This window comes from Pezoporus occidentalis, unplaced genomic scaffold, assembly GCF_034315485.1.
Source record: "Pezoporus occidentalis ecotype Australia unplaced genomic scaffold, CSIRO_AGI_Poc_V1 ctg98, whole genome shotgun sequence".
NCBI classification, from domain to species: Eukaryota; Metazoa; Chordata; class Aves; order Psittaciformes; family Psittacidae; genus Pezoporus; species Pezoporus occidentalis.
Genome location: NW_026916347.1, coordinates 1,231,257 through 1,252,702, shown reverse-complemented (window position 1 = coordinate 1,252,702; position 21,446 = coordinate 1,231,257). Strand labels below are relative to the sequence as shown.

General features: G+C 43.7%; 1 protein-coding gene across 9 annotated transcripts in view; it reads left to right on the top strand.

Annotated features, from left to right (window-relative positions):
* The window catches only part of MARCHF8 (membrane associated ring-CH-type finger 8), a 103,000-nt gene that overhangs the window by 76,027 nt on the left and 5,527 nt on the right, over positions 1-21,446 (top strand). For 4 of the 9 annotated variants that reach the window (XM_062606684.1, XM_062606683.1, XM_062606685.1 and 1 more), the window contains 5 exons: positions 343-393; positions 13,438-13,517; positions 13,821-14,666; positions 16,598-16,778; positions 19,498-19,645. In XM_062606684.1, the coding sequence (XP_062462668.1) occupies positions 343-393; positions 13,438-13,517; positions 13,821-14,666; positions 16,598-16,778; positions 19,498-19,645 (1,306 nt within the window). The other 5 variants (XM_062606692.1, XM_062606691.1, XM_062606690.1 and 2 more) reach the window with 4 other exon arrangements.

Below are 21,446 nucleotides of genomic sequence, written 5' to 3'. Positions count from 1 at the left end.
GATGTTTGCCTTTAGATACAGATGAAGCATATCTGCTTCATCTGAGAAAAGGGTTTGCAGTATTCATAGAGAGAATAAATCATTGTTCTAGTATTTCTCACTTTGTACTTGTCTTGGCTGTGTGATTTTCTGCAAGGTAATATCTTGTTAAGCAAACACAGCAATTTAGTGATTAGCATAAATCAGGTTCATGTCAGTAGAAGCAACATCCTTAAAAGCAACAGCTGTAAGTCTTTCTCTGTGGAATTTTGTTTCTAATACCAGCTTTAGTATATCTTCATAACTCTGATTTGTTGCTGCTGATCACTGTTGCTAACAGCGATCCTATTCTTCCTCTTTCAGAATGAGAAGGCTTTGGGACATTCTGTGAGCCGCTCTAGTAACATTTCAAAGGTATGTTCCTCAATATGAACTCAGTCTTTGATAAACTTGGGGATACTGGGTTTTCTTTCATTTCAAAACTGGGGTAATATATGCGGTAATGCGACTAGTAAAAAAATGCTTCTTATGCCTGTCTGTTATTGATAGCTGCTTCTGAAACATTAGAACTCTGGTGTTTTGTAGATACTCTTTACAGGTCAAATGAAGTGGAAGCTACAGTAGGTTTTCTCTTTCACACTGTCAGCCTCCTTAGCTTGGTAGGACCAAGATAGATGACAAATGTCTGAGATCTTATCCTGGGGAGAAAATCGTTCCAAAACCATCACTCAAGTATGTTCTTTTATACCATCAGTTATCTGACATAATCATAGAATCATAGAATAGTTAAGGTTGGAAAGGACCTTCAGATCATCAAGCTCCAACCCCCCTGCCATGGGCAGGGACACCTCACACGAAACCATGTCACCCAAGGCTCTGTCCAACCTGGCCTTGAACACCGCCAGGGATGGAGCATTCACAAGTTCCCTGGTGTTGTGGTTTAAACCCAGTCAGGTAACTTGTTCACTCACCCCCCCCTCCTTTTTTCCTTCCCCCTACTCCCGGAGGGACGGAGAGGAGAATCGAAAAGAATGCAACTCCCACGGGTTGAGATAAGAACAGTTTAGTAACTAAGGTATAACACAAATCACTACTGCTACCACCAATGATAATAATGATAAAGGAAATAACAAGGGAAGAGAATACAACACCTCATCACCAGCCGACCGATAACTCCCCCCCCCAAGCGCGACCAAGCTCCGACCGATACCTCCTCCAACCCTGCAGTCTCCAAGCCCTTCCGGCTAACTCCCAGTTACATCCTGGGCATGACGTGCTGTGGTATGGAATACCTCTTTGGTCAGATTGGGTCAGGTGTCCTGTCTCTGCTTCCTCCTGGCTTCCCTTCCTCCCTGGCAGAGCATGAGGCTCACAAAGTCCTTGGCCAAACCAAAACATCACTATCAGTTCTGTACCCAGGCCGAAAGTCAAAACACTGCACTGCACCAGCTACCAAGAAGGAGAAACATGCCTGCTACTGCTGAACCCAGGACATTATCCACCCCTTATTCCATACCATTCACGTCATGCTCAGATCCCACATTTTCAATATACCATCACTCTTATCTAAGTGCATGGACCAGTAGCTATAAAGCTGCTGCGTCCATCTGGTCCATGATGCCAGGCTCCATCTCTTGTACCAGTCTTCCAGAGCAGGAGAGACTGTGTGCAGTGTTCACACTCGTGAATAACCTGGGCAATAGTGTCCATTGCTAAGTCCACCCCTCGATCATGAGTCCATCTCTGTGTTGCATCTCTGCTCTGATGGCCTGAAGTGCCATGGGCCCACCAGGCTTAAAATAATTCACTGTCCCCTTAAGCAGTTTCTGCAGCTTACTGCTGGGGACTCCATACAGCTGCCTTCCATCTCCGATGCTTCCAAAGCACTGGAGGGGCCCAGTGGACTAGATACTTGCCCATACTGTCCCACACACCCTGCCACTCCTGACTGTCCAGCCTTGGGGAAAATCTCTTGGTCCCCCTGCATCGTCGTCTGACCCCAGACAAGACCCAAACCTGACTCTGCTTAACTTTTGAGATCAGACAAAATGGTTGTGGGTAGAACACAGTCTGTGTGTGTGCCAACATGCTGATCCCCATCACAATCAGCAGGCAGGTCCCAAGGATACCCAAAGGCCATTCGAAACCTTCAGAACTCTCAGTTGATGCTGCTGTACTTGTCACTGGGGCTGGTGTAGCTGCTGTACTTGTCACTGGGGCTGGTGCAGCTGCTGTGCTTGCCGGCTCTCCCACCACCAGCTTCTCTTTTCCTGAGTCCAGCTCTTCCTCCTCTGCCTTGCTGGGAAATGCTGCGTGGTCTCCTGCATCCTTCTGGGGCTTGGCGGGCGCCTTCCAGGGAATGCTCTCGGCTGTCGCGGGGCTCGGCTCGGCCACGGGGCTCGGCTCGGCCACGGGGCTCGGCTCGGCCACGGGGCTCGGCTCGGCCACGGGGCTCCACCGCCTTATCCCGTTGCTCGGCAGCCGCTTCCTTCTGCTCCTCGACCGCCCCGACCTCCTCCACCGGCAGCCGTCCCCTCGCGGCCTCCGGCCCCGCTCCCGCCGCCGCTTGCTCCCCGGGGCCGCTCTCCCGGGCCGCTTCAGCAGCCGCCGGCTCCTGGGGCCGCTCCCCCTCTGCTCCCCGCAGCCTCACGAAGATGGAGAGTAGGGTGAGGGCCAGGACGGTGAAGAGCAGCCGGACGGCCAGGTACAAGTCCACGGCCACGTCCGTCCCGCCCTGCTGCTGGAGCCCACCCGTATTACAAGCCATTGCCATAAAGCACAGTGAGGCCCAAGCCCCACGCTTGATAAACACTAACACAGCAAATACCGGCTCTAAGTAAGTTACAACATTCTGAAGCTGTGAGATCAAGAGGAACAACTCTGAGAGCCAATAAATCAGCATTGTGACGAGTGATTGTTAATCCAGTCAAATCTGTCGTTATCTCAACCCTTCGTGCCCCAGGTTGGGCGCCAAAAAGAACTGTCGTGGTTTAAACCCAGTCAGGTAACTCGTTCACTCACTCCCCCCCCTTCTTTCCCTCCCCCTACTCCTGGAGGGACGGAGAGGAGAATCGAAAAGAATGGAACTCCCACGGGTTGAGATAAGAACAGTTTAGTAACTAAGGTATAACACAGATCACTACTGCTACCACCAGTGATAATAATGATAAAGGAAATAACAAGGGAAGAGAATATAACACCTCATCACCAGCCGACCGATAACTCGCCCCCCCAGCCCAACCAAGCACCAACCCTGCAGAATACCAGCCCTTCTGGGTAGCTCCCAGTTACATCCTGGGCATGACGTGCTGTGATACGGAATACCTCTTTGGTCAGTTTGGGTCAGGTGTCCTGTCTCTGCTTCCTCCTGGCTTCCCTTCCTCCCTGGCAGAGCATGAGGCTCACAAAGTCCTTGGCCAAACCAAAACATCACTATCAGTTCTGTACCCAGGCCGAAGTCAAAACACTGCACTGCACCAGCTACCAAGAAGGAGAAACATGACTGCTACTGCTGAACCCAGGACACCTGGGCAACCCATTCCAGTGCCTCGCCACCCTCACAGTAAAGAATTTCCTCCTTATGTCCAATCTAAACTTCCCCTCTTTAAGTTTTAACCCATTACCGCTTGTCCTGTCACTACAGTCCCTAATGAAGAGTCCCTCCCCAGCATCCTTATAGGCCCCCTTCAGATACTGGAAGGCTGCTATGAGGTCTCCACGCAGCCTTCTCTTCTCCAGGCTGAACAGCCCCAACTTTCTCAGCCTGTCTTCATACGGGAGGTGCTCCAGTCCCCAGATCGTCCTCGTGGCCTTCCTCTGGACTTGTTCTCTCTAAGATATGTGTAGCTGTGCATCCTGTAATATGTACTGGATGTGTGCTTTTTATTTTATTGTCATTTCAACACTGAATTATTGTTAGAACCATGAAATCTATTGCTGTCAAGGCGTGACTGTGTAAGTATTTTTAAATGTTTGCTCTTGCTCTTACAGGCCTGTATCTTGTAAGTGATTCTTGATGCTCTACCCATTCAGTATACAGGCATACTTCAGATTAGCCAATGGACACATCAGAAGCACAATGGCTTTGTTATGCAGTTAGGGAAAAAGTATCTTCTGATCAGCCCCTTGGTTTATCTCATACAAAATGCTGCTTTGCACATCCAGGCAGCTCAGTGCTAAGCTGCAACACTTCATTTTGCAGTCTACAGGTGGGTTAGCTGTTGCAAGCAATTTGTAGGACAAAACCAATTATAGTAGTTACAGTAGTGGGATGCTGCACAGAAGCTTAAATACATGGAAAAATTTTCATCAGCTCTGAGGTCTAATAAGAAAGTGCCTTATATTTTCGTTTAGAATAGTATAATATCCTAGCCAATAAGGCAGATTGAATACATGTGAAGGAGATAGTATGGAAATGCTTGGCTGCCTGTGTAGCCCCTTCTGAAACCCCCAGAGCTTGTTGATAGTACACCATTCTAAGAAGAGCTATTTAACCGAAATTGAGTTTCATCAGTTATATGCTGCATTTCCAGATATGTTGGGGTGTGCGTGTACAGAAGTAATGATCACGCTTCCTGCAAATGACACATTCAGCTATTATTTTTCCACCTAAATCTAGCTCACAGCATACCATTGTTGCAAATCTGCTACAAATACTTGGCACTGATACTTGATTCAAAGCCTTTCTGGTGCTGATATGTCATTATGAACCCGCTGTGATTATTACTGTGTATCTTTCCACTGCTCTCAGTTGCACAGTGCAATACAGGTGGAGAGGATTGAGTCAGAACTCATCCTCTAGCCAAGAGAGGATGCTGTGTTACTTGGTGTGACCAAAGAGAGCAATGCCTTAGGGCTAAAAGTGGTCAAGGAGGGAGGCAGACAGATGGTGCCACTGAAAATGGGATCAGCTGGTAGAGGTAGCAGGGTCTTTCCAGAGACCACAAGTGTTCGGGCCAGGTGGAACCGTCCCTTGAGAGGAAGGGGCAAAAAAGGCAGTTCTCCAAGAGACAGATGCTAAGAGAGGCTGGAGAGATGTTAGTACATGTGGCTAGGCCAAGAAGAAACAGTCACCTGAATACTTGGCATGGGATGGAGGCCAGAAGCAGCAGAAAAAGGAGTAGCGAGTAAGATGCAGGAGGATCTTCATATGGTGCTATTAGGTTTTGTGCAGTCTGTTGCACACTGGGGGATGTGGCATGTCTCCAGGCCCTTCCTTGCTGTTTTGGTGTGTATACTTCAAACATTCCTTTTAAATTTGCTCCACATGAAATGCTTGAATTTTGGGAATCTTTCTATATTTGTTTTGAAATGAAAAAAAAAATAATGTTAAAGGCAGGTTGACTTGATCTACTCATGGGAAGGGGACATGGCCTGATTCCCAACTTACCCGTTGAATCACAGTGGTGCTGATTGGAACACCCCGTATTGGCACAGGGGTATGTAGCCCAGCTCCACATATGAACTATTTACCTTAAGCCAGCATTTTTCCCAAGAAGCCACCATTCACTGGTAGGTGCCTTCATCATACAAGCCAAACAGAGAAACAGTTGAGCTTATAGAAGTTTCGTCATCTAAATGTAGATGAAATTGACCCTGAAACACAGCTAGTCACCAAAAGCAACTGAAAAAGGGATTTTCACAGTGGTGGTAATTCATACCCTCTGCTCTTAGATAAAGGAATTGTGCTTGCAAGCAGATTAAACAAGGTCACTAACAAAGGGGCTCTGCAAACAGTTATCCTCAAATTAGTGATGTTGTTTAGATTTAAAGTGTCTGATATAGCCTGAAACTGTCATGTGTGGAAATCTCTTCAGGTCATATGTGTGCTGTTCCGATCATCTGATTGCTCCAGAGGGCTAATTTTAGAGTAGTGGGGAAGCATTTTGTACTCTTATTTTCATGGCCCTCTAAGGGGTAAGCTTTGAAAATGCTAATACTGGGATCACAGCAAAGGAATTAAAAGTGCATTCTTTCAAAAATTTAAATGCTTTGTCTTTTCTGTACGTTTTTTTCTTTAGAGCAGAAGCACACTGTAAAGTATTAAATTATTCTTAGGCTGAATGGCAGCCAGTGCAAATGCAAAGTGGTAGCCTAAGCTTGCTATAAAATTTAAAATCCATTTAGGCTGTTCATCAGCTTGGAACAGATTTAGGAAAGCGTATGAATACACACGTCCACTGTTGCCTGGAGCTTTGATGGATTCAGTGAGTGTTCATCTGTAGAAAACCAGTCCATGTTTTTCAGTCACAGAGCTTAGCTGTCCTTTAGTCTATCCAGATGACCAAGGTTCACGGAAAGGAACTGCTGCTTGGAGGTGTTCTGTTCAGGTGCATGCGCCTGGGGGTAGGAAAAGAGAAGTTGCTTAAAAAAAAATAAAAATTTCTTCAACTGAGCTATTGGGGAAAGGAAAAGACAGGAAAAAATGTATAGTGTGAAGATTAAGGTATGCTCTTTTTTGTGCCCACAAGAGCAAGTAATGTCATGCTGGGGCATGATGCAGTTGTGTTCATAGGGAGTGTGATTTTCTCCTTGTGCTGTGATAAATCCCCTCTCCTGGGGCTGGATTCTTACTACATATAGGTATGATGGTACCCTGTGAAAGACAAACCTTTAGGTGTTTCCTTTCCTCTTTTGTCCCTGCAGTCAGTTCAAGGTATTTTGAGGAAGACTTTAAAGTCAGAGGGCTATTTTATTGGTTTTTTTTTCTTCTGCAGAACCTGTGCAGTTGCTACTGGGTTTAGTCAACATTAATCCTGTGCTACAGGCAGGTTGAATTGCACACAGGGAGATTTTGAAAGGATAGATAGCCTTCTTTCTGTATCAGCTTTGGCTCTGGTATATCTAGAGAAAGTTCCTGCCAGAATCCTCATTTAAATTTTCTTAGGGAGAATGAAGGGAAGCTGACTTAAGCTTCGCTTCTGGTTTCTAGATATAATGCTAATTATAGTCATATACCTTATATAAAGTATGGAACAAAGTTCTTCTAGCAGCTGACTGCTGGTTCCTATTGACTTGTTGCCAGAATTGTATGGTGGAGTCGACGGTCGTGAAAATTTTAGATGCCTCTCTCCCATGTCATCTTTTTTTCTTTTGTGATTATTTTCCCCCCAGATTTTTTAACCACTCTCCATTCTAATAATGCTAATTTATCCCAGTTGAAGACACTTGATTTTAATATGTGCTGGAAATCAAATTGGCACAATTCTGGTAGGAAGAATTTAATGGAGAAGTTACTGATATTTGATCCTGCCATATTTGAGAAAAGCTTTCAAAACCAGCCTGTCAGCAGGGCTGTCTACCCTTCACAATATCCAGTCTGCCTGTAGATGGCCTGTTTTGGCTGTCCCATGGGTCAAGTTAGCACACTCGGCACGGGTGGTTGGTCTCATTGCACTGCTGCCTGGGTGTGCTAGTTCAGCCGGAGCCCTCCTTTGGCATGCACGCAGTGGAACAGCCAGGTCTGTTCCACAGGTGAGTTTTGGAGACTTTCTAGCTGCAGTGCACTTCAGCAGAGCCATAGCCAGTGTGTACGTGGAATACAACACCCGCTGAAAGCATAAGAACACAAATACGTTGCATCCTGGTGGATAGCTGGAGCCAGGCAATTGCATATATTCTGCAGTGACTCAAGAGAAATGATGGATGTGTCCCTTGGGTTTAATCAACACCTCCCTGCCTGACTTCAGCCCAGGCTCAGGACTTCTCAGTGCAGCAGACAGAACTGAATTTTGCCACTGTGAGTGAGACAGGGCTGGAGCAAAGGGATTTTGCCACTGACAGAGGGAGGGGAGATGTATGGGGCAGGTATGGCACAAAGAGAGGCAGATTCCCTGGGTCTGTTTGTAGATGTCCTTTTCCCTATCTGAAGAGTAGCTGGGTTGGCTGTGGAGAGCCTTGCAGTGGCACTTGGTGCCTTTTCTCACAAGGCACTCATCACTTTGTTTCTTTCCCAAATCACTGTTTGTACCCATATCCTGCCAAAGCAGCAGTCATGGTGTGGTTGGTCTTGGTTTCTGTGGTGTTAAGCTAAATGGGGAGCAGAGCCTCAGGCTTATGCTGCCTCTGGAGATGTAGAATGCAAGATAAATGCCAGCCATGTCCATGTCTATCAGCAGCTTTGCCTTCTTACAGACATTTAAATAGGATCTGTGTGTGAGAGAGAAAATAGCTCTCTGGCAAAGAGTTCTTCGAAAACATAGGGTGTGATAACCATCCCTCTGATTCTGCCTTTCCCCTGTGCTGCTGCCACGTTGTGATATGTTAATACCAGGAAAGACAAATCTGATCCAAACAGAAGTCCCAGTGGCCAATTGCAGGTAGCAACACTGTGATCTTGGTGCTGAAAAAGCATCACAGTGCATGGAGATTACAGAGTTTGGGGGTTGGGGGGAATATTAAAGGTAGCAGGCCTTGAAAACTGGTTGGGCCTGGGACAGGACAGCTCTGGAGCAGTGGTGGGAGATGTCTCCACTTAGCTAACACCTACTATGGTTAGCTGTGTCTCTAATCCCCAGGGGACTGGTGGTGATTTGAGTTGGCTCAGTGGAGAAGACCCATCACTGTGATCCTGTGGTTGTTATGGGGAACAGAGGCAGACAGAAACTGCTGCAATGGTCTAGTGGTGCTTGAGACATCTTTAAGCATCAGATGCAGCTAGCTACTTTTCAGGATTTTTACTGCTCTCTTATTTTATATATTTATTTTGCCAAGCAGAAAAGCATTTGATATGGGTTCATCGCAGTGTAAAATAAAGACAAACCTTTAATCAGAATACCAGGTTGAAATTTAGATTGTGGAGTATTTGGTATCTTGCTGTATCACTAAATTTGTGTTTCTCTGAAGCTCTTTGTGCTGCAGTTCCTCTTGAGTAAAAGACTTTAAACTGTGCTGCTTTTCTCTAATCCTTTGTCTGCCAAGAGGAAAGGTTTGCTGTATCATTAAATATGTATAGTGCTTAGCATGTTCGTTCCAGGTCCTTTCCTGGTACTTCTGGGTGCATTTGTAGCACAAATAGTAGGGCCAGAGTATTGGTTCTATTCAGTGTGGCACCTAGAAATGATGAAGTTAGCAGGTGTGGGGGAAAACCTTTCTTTGCTTCTTTCAGACTTTCAATCAGTGGAGGTATTCTTCTGGAATAAAGTTGTTTCTAAGTTCTTTGCTTTAATGAATAATTTAATAAGGTTTTTAGAATGTGACAGGCCCTGTTCTTTAAAACAAGGCGTAATTGCTAGTACTGAAGTGCAGCAAAGAGTGAGACAGCAGCAACTATACCAAGAAGTGCCATCTCAAATAAGCAGGTTATTTTGGAGTACACCCAAGTCACTGATGTGTTCACTATGGCTCACTTCAAAGATGACTTTATTTTCTGAGGCAGGGTGGGTTTTTTGATTTAGTGTGCAGCATGTAATCACAAGTAGGTAATCAGAAAAGGCTGGGTTCTTTCACTAACAGATCACACTGTTCATGGAGTGGGGGCAGAATGAGAACAGCCACCTATGGCAGCACACATGTATATATATATATGCATATGTACATGTATATATAGGCATGCACATGCATACATTTGTATATATATATAAATGATGGAGATATATATATATGTGTGTGTGTATATATACCTTCTTGATGGCAATCCTCCAGAGAGCTTCCAGGGATTGCTATCTTCAGAATCACTGGTTATCTAAACACCAGTGCAGAAGGCTGTACTGTGACCTCACTGAATTGCATTAGGTGGGAATGTAAATATACACAATAACTAACTATTGACCTTTAGTCCTGAGCTATTTTAGGCAACCAGTCAGGTTTTACAGGGTAACTGACTAGCACATAGCTACAAGGCTTGTCATTGGAGGTGATATTCCTCCATGGGAAGGGCATGGAAGTCTACAGAGATTCAGCAAGTGATTCTGGTGTTAGAAGGGTTGAATTCAGGCTGTCAAGGCTTAGGATACCCATCACATAATGTGCGTGGCAGAAACCTCCTATGGCAAGGAGTGCTTTAAAACTGCTGATGCCATCGTAAGTAGCCAGTTCAGCCAGAAGTGCTGCTGGGGTGTTAAAGATGGTGTGTATGCCAGAAGCTACAGAGTGAGGAAGGCTTTGATTGCTTATTTTTGCAGCCTCGTCAGAGCTGAGTATTGCATGAGACCAACATCAGAGCTCCAGCCTAGCTGGATCCACCTCTCTGTTGCATTCTCCTGTCACATTGCCTCTTCTTTGCCCTGTTCTGGCCAAGGCTGCCAATGTTTCTTCTTTACTTTGGCACTTCTCTGCCTGATAGTTTCTGTACCTGAGTCATTAAACCCAGGAAAGCTGTGTGGACTGGCCAGCATCAGTTGCATGCACTCTGCTTCTAGAACTGGTGAACTTCTTGGGCTCTTGGCAGCAGCTTGCATTTTGCTGTGCTCTTCTCAGTGAGTTGTGGCTCTCTATTAGAGGCTCATTGCGCTAACCAACTAATGGTCCTCTTGCCACTGAAGCTAGGGAAGTGACTGACTAAATTAAACCAGCTCGGTAAAAGAAGTGGTTAGCTTTACCTCACCTTGCTATCCTAATCTGATTTGCAAGGCAGCTCTGTAAATAGTTTCATGAGCAAAAACCATGGCAGGAAAAGAGGATGGGCTGAGAGACTTGGCAAAAGCCATTGAACCATTGAGCCATGGCTGTTGTTGGTAGCCACAGCTTACATTAGCTTAAAACGAGGGTGGGGTGTAACTTCCTCTAATATTTGGTGTTCTAATTTGTGGTGCCTTTCCAAGTGTTTTAACTTCTGCTCGTATTTTGGTTGCATTTGCATTATGTATGAAGGTGGAGCAAAGGACCTTTTGTTTTGAAGCAGGAAGATGAGAGGAAATGTGCCTCAGATGTGGGGCTTTTGCAAGCTGCTCTGAACAGTGCTGGCATCTAGAAACAGAGTAGTAAGCTTGAAATGCAAATTAAATTCTGCCTTTTTTTTTTTTTTCATCCCAGACTTTTGATTTCCCAAGTGATGAGACGTTGACATCATCTTGGTGCTAAGCATTTGGATCAAGAAACCAGTAACATGGTTTCAGAAGGGAAATTTTGGATCATTGAATCTAGTCATCTGCTATTTTACACGGTCACATCGTATATACCGCTGTCTTTTTTTTTGGAAGCTTCATTGTTAAAATGAAGGTGTGGAGAGATTATATTTATTCTAAGCAGGTTACCTTCTGTGATTTGGTTATAACATAAAACCTGAGTCAGATTTATTAATTGATTTGTGACTCTGGTTCCAACAATATCTGGCTCTCTTTCCATGGCAGAAAGCAACATGCTTTTTTACTGGTTCAATATTTTGTTTTTAGAAGATTGCTAAATATGTCTTTTTAAATAATTAAGTCTTATTAATTTTCATTTGCATGATTATAGCATCAGATTTTAGTGTCAGGTCTTTCACTAATTTGTCAGCCTTTAAAAAAGAAAATAATTACTGCACAAACTCTTTTGAAAAGACAAGGTTTGAAGTCAGAGATGTTCTTTCTTTTAGAAGAGGTTAAGCATCAAATAGAAATTAAATTTTCCAGTAATACCTGAATTCACCTCACTGTATGATCAACATTCTGTATTGTTAGCTTGTGCAAGTGGTATAAAATGCAAAGAACCATAATTTACAGGATAAAGCAAATAACTGATGTGTAAGTCTTTAATTTGTTTTGTCACAGTCATGACATAGTTCAGTTTGCTTTCTGGCTCAATCTCTTGTTTGTTATTCTGTACGTGTACCTAGCTGGGCAGGATGGGAAATAAGTTACAGTGGCTTACTATGGATCAAGAGGCGTGTGTTTAGTCTTGCTCTTGTCTCTTGCAGACCCACCTGTTAAATGGATACCTGTTTCATCAGGCTCAGTGCACCTGAAGCATCCCAGTGTGAGGCCAGATACACTGGTCTCAGTAGTGCTGTTGGCTACAGAAACAAAACCTTAACAGATGAGTCCTGTAAAATGGAAGATGATGGTTGTATCTGATTTACAAAGTAGTGTGTGTCCTAGTATGCCTGTCTTCTCTCACAAAGAAGAGTATAATGTGTGACAAGCTATTGCTTTTGCTGTGAGAGTGTAAAAGCCTGCAGCAGCCTTGTTTAAGTGTACCATAGAGTCTTTTAATAAAGTGAGTATAGGATTAAAGAGGTCTGAGAGAGATACAGTGTGTGTGTGTGTTGCACCATGACCAGAGATCATCAAAGCAGTGATGACTGAGCTAGCTCTGGCATCTCCAGCTGACGTACAGGGCTAGGCACAGCATGCTTCTGGCAACACACCTTTCATGACATGAATCTTTCCTAGTCTGGCTTTGCGCACTTGCCTGGCCCAGGTCTGTGCTGGCTCTGCTGGTTTTTGTACAGCCCAGCATGGTGTTGACGCTCGTGTTCTGATTGCATTATTCCTTCCAGGGTTTCAGACTTCGCTCTGTAGATCAAGCAAGCTGTAAACCTTTGTTTGAATTTTGAAATGCAAGTAGTGTTTTGCAGCAGAGGGTGAGCAGCACAGCCTGTCCAGCAGCTGTGGAACATGGGAGAACCAGGTTTAAAAATTCTCTTTTATGTGATTATCAATTCAGGTGTCCTTCTTGCCAAAACTTCTAGGAAGAGTCAAGAAGTTTCTGTTTGTGACCCATAGAATATAGCCCATCATGCCCCAACTCTGAGACAATGATTGTTTTTACCATATTGATTTTAGAGACTTGTCTATAAAGTGTTAAATACACCAAGAGTTTATCTTTCTTTTTTTTTTGGGGGGGGGGGGGGGTTAGTTCAGCTGAATTGTGAATTCTTCAGTTATTCTACATCTCAGTGTGCTCTTGTTGGGTCTTATGAACATGACTGCTGCCACACCTCTTCTCCAGGTAGGTGGAAGACCCTGTCAGAGTAAGAGCAGGATGAAAGGCCTTGCAGAATACAAAGTACTTCAAGGAATGGTCTGGTTTGGCAGATGGTGCTCCTGTGTGCGTGCTAGTAAGGAAAATAACTCCCCAAGTAGTGTTTAAGTTACTGAATTACTGAGAGCTCTGTCTTGTGAAAAAAAGCCCCAAGCTTCTAATCTCTTGTCATCATTGTAAGTGGAAGGATTAGCTATTATGTGGTAGTTAAATTCCGACTAGTCTATACATACACCTCCACCTAATTGTTCTAATTACCTTAGTGTTGCTCATTTCCTGAGCTATTGTTCTGTGCAGTGTTTGACAGCTGGCAGGTTCTGCTCCAGAGATGGCTGCATTTGACCTTGCGGAAAAACGTTTCTGTTCTGATTACTACCTTTCCTAAGGATGAGGGTGTGTGACCTCCAATTGCAAATAGAGCCACTTCCTTGAATATCTGATGCAGAGTGATATCTGACTCCATATGCTGTTTGAGCCTGAAGGTGATTCCTGTGCATACCAAACTCTTCTGACCCGTGACTTGCTTTTGTTTGTTTGTTTATTTTACTTTCACTGCAGGCTGGAAGTCCAACCTCTATTTCTGCCCCTCACAGCTTCTCTCAGACTTCTGTTACACCATCCAACCAGGACATCTGCAGGTAAAGTGTGCTGTTTGCATGGCCACAGTGAGGCTCATGCGAGCTTCAAGTTAAGAAAAAACAAAACCTGGAAAGCATGTGTATGGGGAAGTAAGTGATGGGGGCCTATGTGAAGCATCCTATTTGTTTGACTCAGCTGCTGTCTAACACTGCTTTGTCAAATCCCACTGACTGTTTGGCCCTGTTACATTTGCCATTCTCACACTAGCCATAATTTCTCATTTCTTCACTTTTAATTATGTGTGTTCTCTTTTGTAATTGTTTTTTACTTTCTGTGCTTTTATTCCACTGTTCTGCATGCAGTTCCAGTGCAGTGTTTTCTGAGTGTTGTCATCACAGTCCAGTGCAGTCTGCTGTTGTCTTGAGAAATCCTCACTGCCAGAGCCCTCTGACACAAGGGGTCACTGTGACAGTAATCTGTCAGGACAAGTTGCGTGCAGCAAAGAGAAACTCCTGTGGGCAGGATCGGGGCCAGGCACTCAGGTCTGCTAAGAATGTAAAGCCCATCTGCACTCTGAAATTCTCCAAGTCTCTCAATGACGTGGACCAGAAGGCGCAGAGCACCAGTGAGTGCTTTGACTATGTGGACCGAACATGCTCAGAAGGCAAATTGACCCCGACTCAAGAGCAGTGTTTAAGGATTAACAAATTTCATCTTAATGAGAGGAAACCACTGAATCTCAGGCCTCTTTCTTTTACCAATTCTAAGCACTCCTATATCCCTTCCCTTTCCAACTACTCGAGTGCATCGGGAGGAACAGAGAACCACAACGCTGTACATATCCCCTTGCTGGAGGACAAAGTGGACCATGACACCTCAAGGAGCAAAAAACTGTTGCGTTACTTTTTTTCCTTCTCCCACACCTCCAGCACCAGCAGCCTGCATAAGTTCCACGAACTGGAGAACTATTCCAGTCACTTCCAAGCTGACAAATGCTCCAGCGTGCTGGTGGAAAGCACAGACTTCTGCTCTGATGATACGGGAGATGATGACGTCTTTGAGGACAGCACCTCAGTAAAATTAAAAACAAAAGAGCAGCGGGCGCCCCTCTGTTCAGTTGAGAAGGACAGTGACCTTGACTGCCCTTCCCCCCTCTCAGAAAAATTCCCCCCTCTGTCCCCTGTGTCCACATCGGGGGATACCTGCAGGTTGGTTTACCAGAGAACCACCTATTTTTGAGCCCTCCCATGTGTGGTGGTGACTGTTCTGCTTTTCCCTGCCCTTGTGCTGTTTCTGTCTTTTCTTTCACCCTGTCACCTGGCTTTAATATGTGCAATTTGAAGCATGCAGCCTTCTATCTGCTGTCCTGCATGCCTCTGATGCACTTAACAAGGCTACTAAACAAAATAATTTCCTCTGGAGTCAAATAAATTCTCTTGCAATTTGTTTCATGTTTGGGTTTCTGAGATGGTATTTTTCTCTTATCATTGCCCAAACTGGGAGTATCATAAGAGAATCAGCTACACATATAAAAGGCCAAACTGAACATGTCTTGGCTTTTCTTGAGCCAGGTATTGTCCTGACAGACATTGCTGGTTTGGTCGGAGGGTGGAGAGTCGGAAGGAAAACAGGTTGAAAATTGCTTCTGAGATCAGGTTGATAGAGCCTAAGGTATTTTTTATGTCTCCAACAGTTTGTATCCCACCATGCTCTTCTATAGTAAAGGGCTTTCTGGATGCCTTAGTCAAAATGAGGGTCTGAGTGCCGTGATATCCATAGTGCAAGATCCAAAAAGGATGGGTATGCTTGTTCCAGCTGCAGAGGATTTAATCATGCACAGGTGGTGGGAACAAGCAACTCTGGACTGTCTTCATGGTGACTTGTCTGCAGGTTTGCCACAGCTCCAGCTCCAAAATGTGACTGAGGAGCAGGCATCGCCATGTACAAGAGCAAACATCCCATCCCTCTATCTCTCATTTTACTATCCTGATCTTTCTCCTTGCTGACAGCAGTTTCTGAAGCTGCCTTAGTTAGTATTGCCAATATTATTTGATTCCCCCCTTCATTACCATCAAAATCTCATTCCATATTGGCTTGTCATCAACAAGACACTGCTGTAATCCACCCACTCCTTCATTTCCACTTGCCAGCTATCAGCAAGGTTGCAAGAGGCAAGATGCTACACATCAGTAAGAGATTTCAGTAATAGACAGGGATGGCAGCATGCCAGGATGTACTTCACATATGCTTATTAACTTGTATTCATTCTTTGAGCTCCTTACCATTCCCATTTCAGTTCATGACCTCTTCCACATGGTTAGAAGGGTGTAGTGGTGTTTCATACAACCCAAGGGTCATGTATAAATTGAAGCTGGAAATCAAATGCCAGCATCTGGTAGTAACACTATATATAAGGGGGTCCTAGCTGTCTGCATGATTAGGCTGTGAGGGAAATGGGGAATTTTGCAGAGCTGATGCTGCCTTATTAGCAAAGTAAGAATTAGAGGGAAAACCCATTCATCCATTTACAGTAGGTGTAGTCTGGGGAGATTCAGTGCTGTAGCTTTGCAGTGTGGATCTGTCTTTTAGCAGTTGGCACTAGAAATAATCACTTGTCTTGTGCAAAATCCAGGCTGTCTAAATTAACCCTTCATGATACTGGATTGGGCTGTTTCACAATTTTGGGGGGAATTTTGTTTTATCTTTCATTTCAGATTGTAATCCATGAGTAGCTTTAGCCCTCTGTGCATATTATGTCTTGGGAAGTGCTATCTGATCTGTATATTGAAGATATACAGATCTATTTTCAGTTAAGTGCTGTTGTTCTAGATGAAGCATCATTTCCTACCCTGTTTTTTCTTTTGGATACAGCATTTCTATCAGATTACGCATGTCTGCCTCATCTGTTAGAAAGTGGCTTTCTAGTTAGCAGTGTCTGTGCCCAATTATTTTGTGCCTGTGTATGTGCTTGCACAGCAGTGGAATTCTTTACTTTAGCTCCTTTATGGAACACATTCCTTTGATAGGTATGTCTCAGGATACTCAATGGGCAGCCATGTGTGATCACAGGTATTACATGCCTCTTCCACATCCTTTCTGCTTCCTCTTCTCCTAATGATCAGCTTTTCTTCTGATTCAGGATATGTCACTGTGAAGGAGATGATGAGAGCCCTTTGATTACACCCTGTCACTGCACAGGAAGTCTTCATTTTGTGCACCAAGCCTGCCTGCAGCAGTGGATCAAGAGCTCAGATACACGATGCTGTGAACTGTGCAAGTATGAGTTCATCATGGAGACAAAACTGAAGCCTTTGCGAAAGGTAGGCACAAGACCTGCTTTCCCAGGGAAATGCTTTCTTAAACACAGATCCACTTTGAAAAGAAGCAGCCCTTGCCCATGAGTTCGCAGGACCCCCCACATATTTATCATGTTTCTGTGGCTCTTTAGTAAGCCTGGTCAGTTTTGTATGGGTGCAAAAAGATTTAAATTAACACTCAGCATGGCAAATTCACCATCAGTGGAATTCAGCTCTGAGAGTTATCTATTGTAGCTAAACTGACTGTAGCTTGGCAGCTCTCTGTGTGTTTTTCTGTGCTTTCTCTGCTTGGAGTGGGTGGGAAGCAGTTTCTTAGTATTGTGCCCTGTGGGAAAAAGCTGTTGGGCACCTTCAGAAATGAATCACTCAGCATCATTAGTTATATCTGAACAGGTCATCTGTAGGAAAGAGGCTAGATGCCAGAAGGTAGAGGCAGGGCCATAAACAGAAGAAGAAGAAATTTCCTTTGAAATATATCTAAAAAGTCTTTTTAGAGATTCAGCTGAAGCCAGAAGATAAGCAGCCTCTGTATCTTCAACTCAGCCTTTATGGTATCCTGTCAGTCAGGAGAAAACAGCCTGGAACTGGTGATTATGAGCATGATGGGACAAATAATATGGTTTGTGCTTGATTGTAGGGTAGAAATGGAATTAAACTTCCTCAGTATCTTAAGGTTGTATTGCAGCTGTTCAATCGGGCTGTTCAAGCGCTAAGTTAGTAAGGGAAGAGGATGAGAAACAAAATGTGTCAGGTTCAAGATAAGATGAGGGAAGACAAGAAATGGATGCTCCATTTTAAAATCTCAACGGAAAAAAAAGAAAGACATTATATCCAAATTTTCTGCTGTTTTTTGTTTTGTTTTATTTGGTTGGTTGGTTTGTTTTAACCCCAGAAATCCTATTTTAACTCGTAAATGCTGTATCATCAGAATAATGCCTCAGGGGTGTACAGATTCTGGTTTCCTTTCTGGGCTACTGCACACTTAAATAGTTAGCAGAATATCTTCTCTTTCGCTGTGCAGTCATTATCTCTTGAGGAGATGAGGTCCTCACATTGGGTTGGTGGTTGTGGATCCAGCAGCTCAGAGGAGGTATTGTCCAGCAGAAAAGAGAAATATAAATCAGTCAAAGCACAATTCCTTATGGCCCTGTAAAAGCATTCACAAATAAGTTTCACATGCATACTTTTTGACAAAATAATTTAATTTATACTTTCTACCAAAAGTAAAAACCTTTGTTTAGACACTAAAGCGATTTTCTCTTTAAAATAACATCCAAATGTAATGTTTTGTCCAACCTTTTTCTAAGAAGATTGAAAGAACATAGCTTTCTAGCATGACATGAGTCTAGCATGCCATTGCAAGAAGTACTGAATTCAGGTGTTCATCATGAGATTTAGATGCCCGCAGAACTGGAGATGTGGCTTGGACTGGCCAAAGGCATTGTTGGCAAGACAAAGAGGATCACAAAGTCTCTGTTTAATGTTTCAATTATTCTTTTATTTGTAGCACTGGAAACAGTAATTCACTATAATGGGTGATCTCAGTCATACCAGTCAGGTCATCCTTGCTCTCTTCCACATTATTTCTTCTTTTCAAAGTCCTCTTTTTCTGAAAATTACTCTAGAAGACATCAAATGCACCTCTCTAGAAACACATAGGTATGTATGAAAATCCTGCGTGCCCCAGCATATATTTTGTGAAAGTGTGAGAAAAGCCCATCTTAACTTTCTGTTCCAAGCAGATATGCTGAGGGATGTGTATCCCACATGGAAAAACTTTTATCATATATATGGGAGAAATTTCAAAAAATAATTAAAAAATAGGGTGTCTCAGGTTAAAAAAAAAAAAAAAAGCTGGTTTGTTTTTTTTTACAATTCCTTGCACATTAGAAGCATCTAAAATAATTTTCTGCTTTCTTTGTGTCTTTCCTAAATACAGTGACCTGACTTTGTGGTTTCTTGTGGGCTATATAAACATCATCAATAGTCTGGGGATTTAATTTGCTGCATCCTCTCACTTACAAAAGCTGTCATCCCACTTCTGCTGTGTGTTCTTAGGGCATATGTATTTAAGTGCACTTGAAATGCTGAAAATAAAATACGGGTGTCACGGCTGTAAGTAGTGTTAAATATATGTGAAGATTGAATGAAACCCCCAGAGGTAGGAGGTGAGAACTAAACAGCCATGAGCTGAGAGCTAAACAGCCTTCACTGTGCACAGAGGGACTCTTAACAGAGCTCAGCATGAGATGTCTTACACACACCGGTCAATTGTTCCGTTTGCATTGCAGTGTTTTATTGAATGCCTGCCTGAGCAAGGCTACCCTTTGACACTCACAATGCTCAGCTGTCACTGTGGGTAGCTGCTGTCGAGTGGGGAACACATGAAAGAGCAGCCTTGCTTGCACTGCACAAGGTGTTAGGGTCCTTCTGTGCTGGAGTTGCCCCTGTGTGGGTAAGCAGGGTGCGATGGCATTGTGCTGAGGCTCCAGATGGCAGCTGAGCACTGGAGGTCCCGTCTGGCACTGGGATGGCTCCCATCACAGCAGAGTGAGCTACCACATGTGCTGTGGTCATGATGTTGTCTGACTTTTAAAATCCATGCTAGGAGGAAACCAGTCTCCTGCTGGTTTTTGTTCTTATCAATGTTCTCTTTCTTTATACTGTCCAGTAACTACAACAAACACCTAATCCCTTGCTCTGTTTCTGGGTTCCTTGCCAGTGGGAGAAGCTGCAGATGACAGCCAGTGAAAGGAGGAAGATCATGTGCTCTGTAACATTCCATGTCATTGCCATCACCTGTGTTGTGTGGTCTCTCTATGTCCTGATAGACAGGACTGCTGAAGAGATTAAACAGGGACAGACTACTGGTATGTTACTTTCTTATCTTCCCTCTTACTCTTTTGGAATAATTAGTTATCCTGAATGCAGAGAGGACGAGGAGCATGAGAGTGCAGGTAGTGTTTAAATGAGAATAGTCAGCTTTAGCCTGAGGTTAGGTTAGTTTTAAAGGGTGGTTCTAAAATGATTTAGTGAAATCTGTATAAATTAATCTGTGGGTGCTTTTTAAGTCTACTTCAAGTCAATTTAGTCTGTGTTTGTGACATGCACAGATATGAGAACTAATCCACTGTAGCCAGACACAAAATTGCACTGCCTTAGCTGATTTAGTTTAAATTGGAACTTGTACTGGGCAGATAAGGAAGTAAGTATTTGTTTGCTGCTATGGCTACCTTTTAACTGGGCAAAACCAGAAGAGTTTTCAAATAGAGAAGAATTAAGAAGGACCTAAATCAAAATCTTTGAGCTTAATCATCAGGGTTTTCTTCCTAGTTGGTCATCTGTGAGGTGGGTTAGTACAAGTTTCTTGTGACTGCCATGTTAGACTGGAGAAATTTTTTGTGAGTGGTTGTGCCTGAAGCAGAAGAAATTCAGGGTGATTCTTAGGACTCAAATTCACACAACTGAAGTCGGGTGCACTGCAGTTCACGGCGCGTTTGCCACCACAGTGCACTCATATATTAACTTACTGAACATCAGGTATTCTGTAGTACACCAGGTGTAAACTTGCCAATCTGCAATCTGTTTACCTGGGTATGCCGGGCTACAGGTTTGCAGCTGTTGCAGAACTACTCAGGCAGCTGAGCTGTTCCTGAAGGTGGGGATAGAAGGGACAGGTTATCTGCCAAGGCTGGGAGCCATTAAGAGGCAAGCTGTTCTTGCTTGCAGAGTATTGAATCCCAACTAGACATGCAGGTAGAACATGTTTTATTGGTGATTGAAGAGCATCATCTGGGGAGGTAGTTGAGCATCAGTAAACCTGCAGATCCACAGAGCTGTTACAGTCTCTTCACAGCAGAATAGTACTTCAGACTGAACATTTTTGCTGTCATGTCTCATTTGGGCTGTAGTTTGATAGCTTGTGACTTCAGTCAGGAATCTGCTTTGAATGAAATCTTTTAGTTTCTGTTCTATCCAACCCCATCTCTTTCATGCGCAGTGAAATTTTTTGGCCTTTCAGTGTAAGGTTTCCGTATAATAATGAAAAGCATATACTTTCAAAGATTTGTTATCTCCATGTTATTTCAGCCAATAAGTATGTTAGATGAACATCAGTAGAAGGAATAGGGTGAATATATAGTATGTACTAGTGCTTTCTTTGCTCTCTTCATTTGGATTCTAAATCTCTAGGATGCTGTAATGAGCTCAGGGGTGTGTGGAGTGTGTGTGGGTATACATTCATGTCTGCCCAGGAGCAAGCATATACTATCACTGCCTACAGATGACATCAGATAGCTCACCTGTGAATCAGAGATTCAGGTATTAATCATGGGTGGGATTTTGAAAGTAGTCATGCTGCAGTGCCTTTTGTATTTTGGGACTAAAATATTTTCATTCCCCCCCCATGCTGCCATGCATTTCCAAAAGAGCACTGGCCTATATCATGGTCAAAACTTTGAAGACTTGATTTTATTCTCTGAGAAACCTGATAGTGGGTAATTCAGCATGCTTTCATATCCATCTTGTGGTGCCGCCTACCCTTAAAGAGGAGAGGGGCTGGGTGGATACAGGACTTATGTAAGCAGATGATGTATAACATTAATAGTCTGTCATTTAGAAGTAGTTGATAGAGATGTAACAGGATCCAATGTCTAAAAGTTCGAGTTGGAC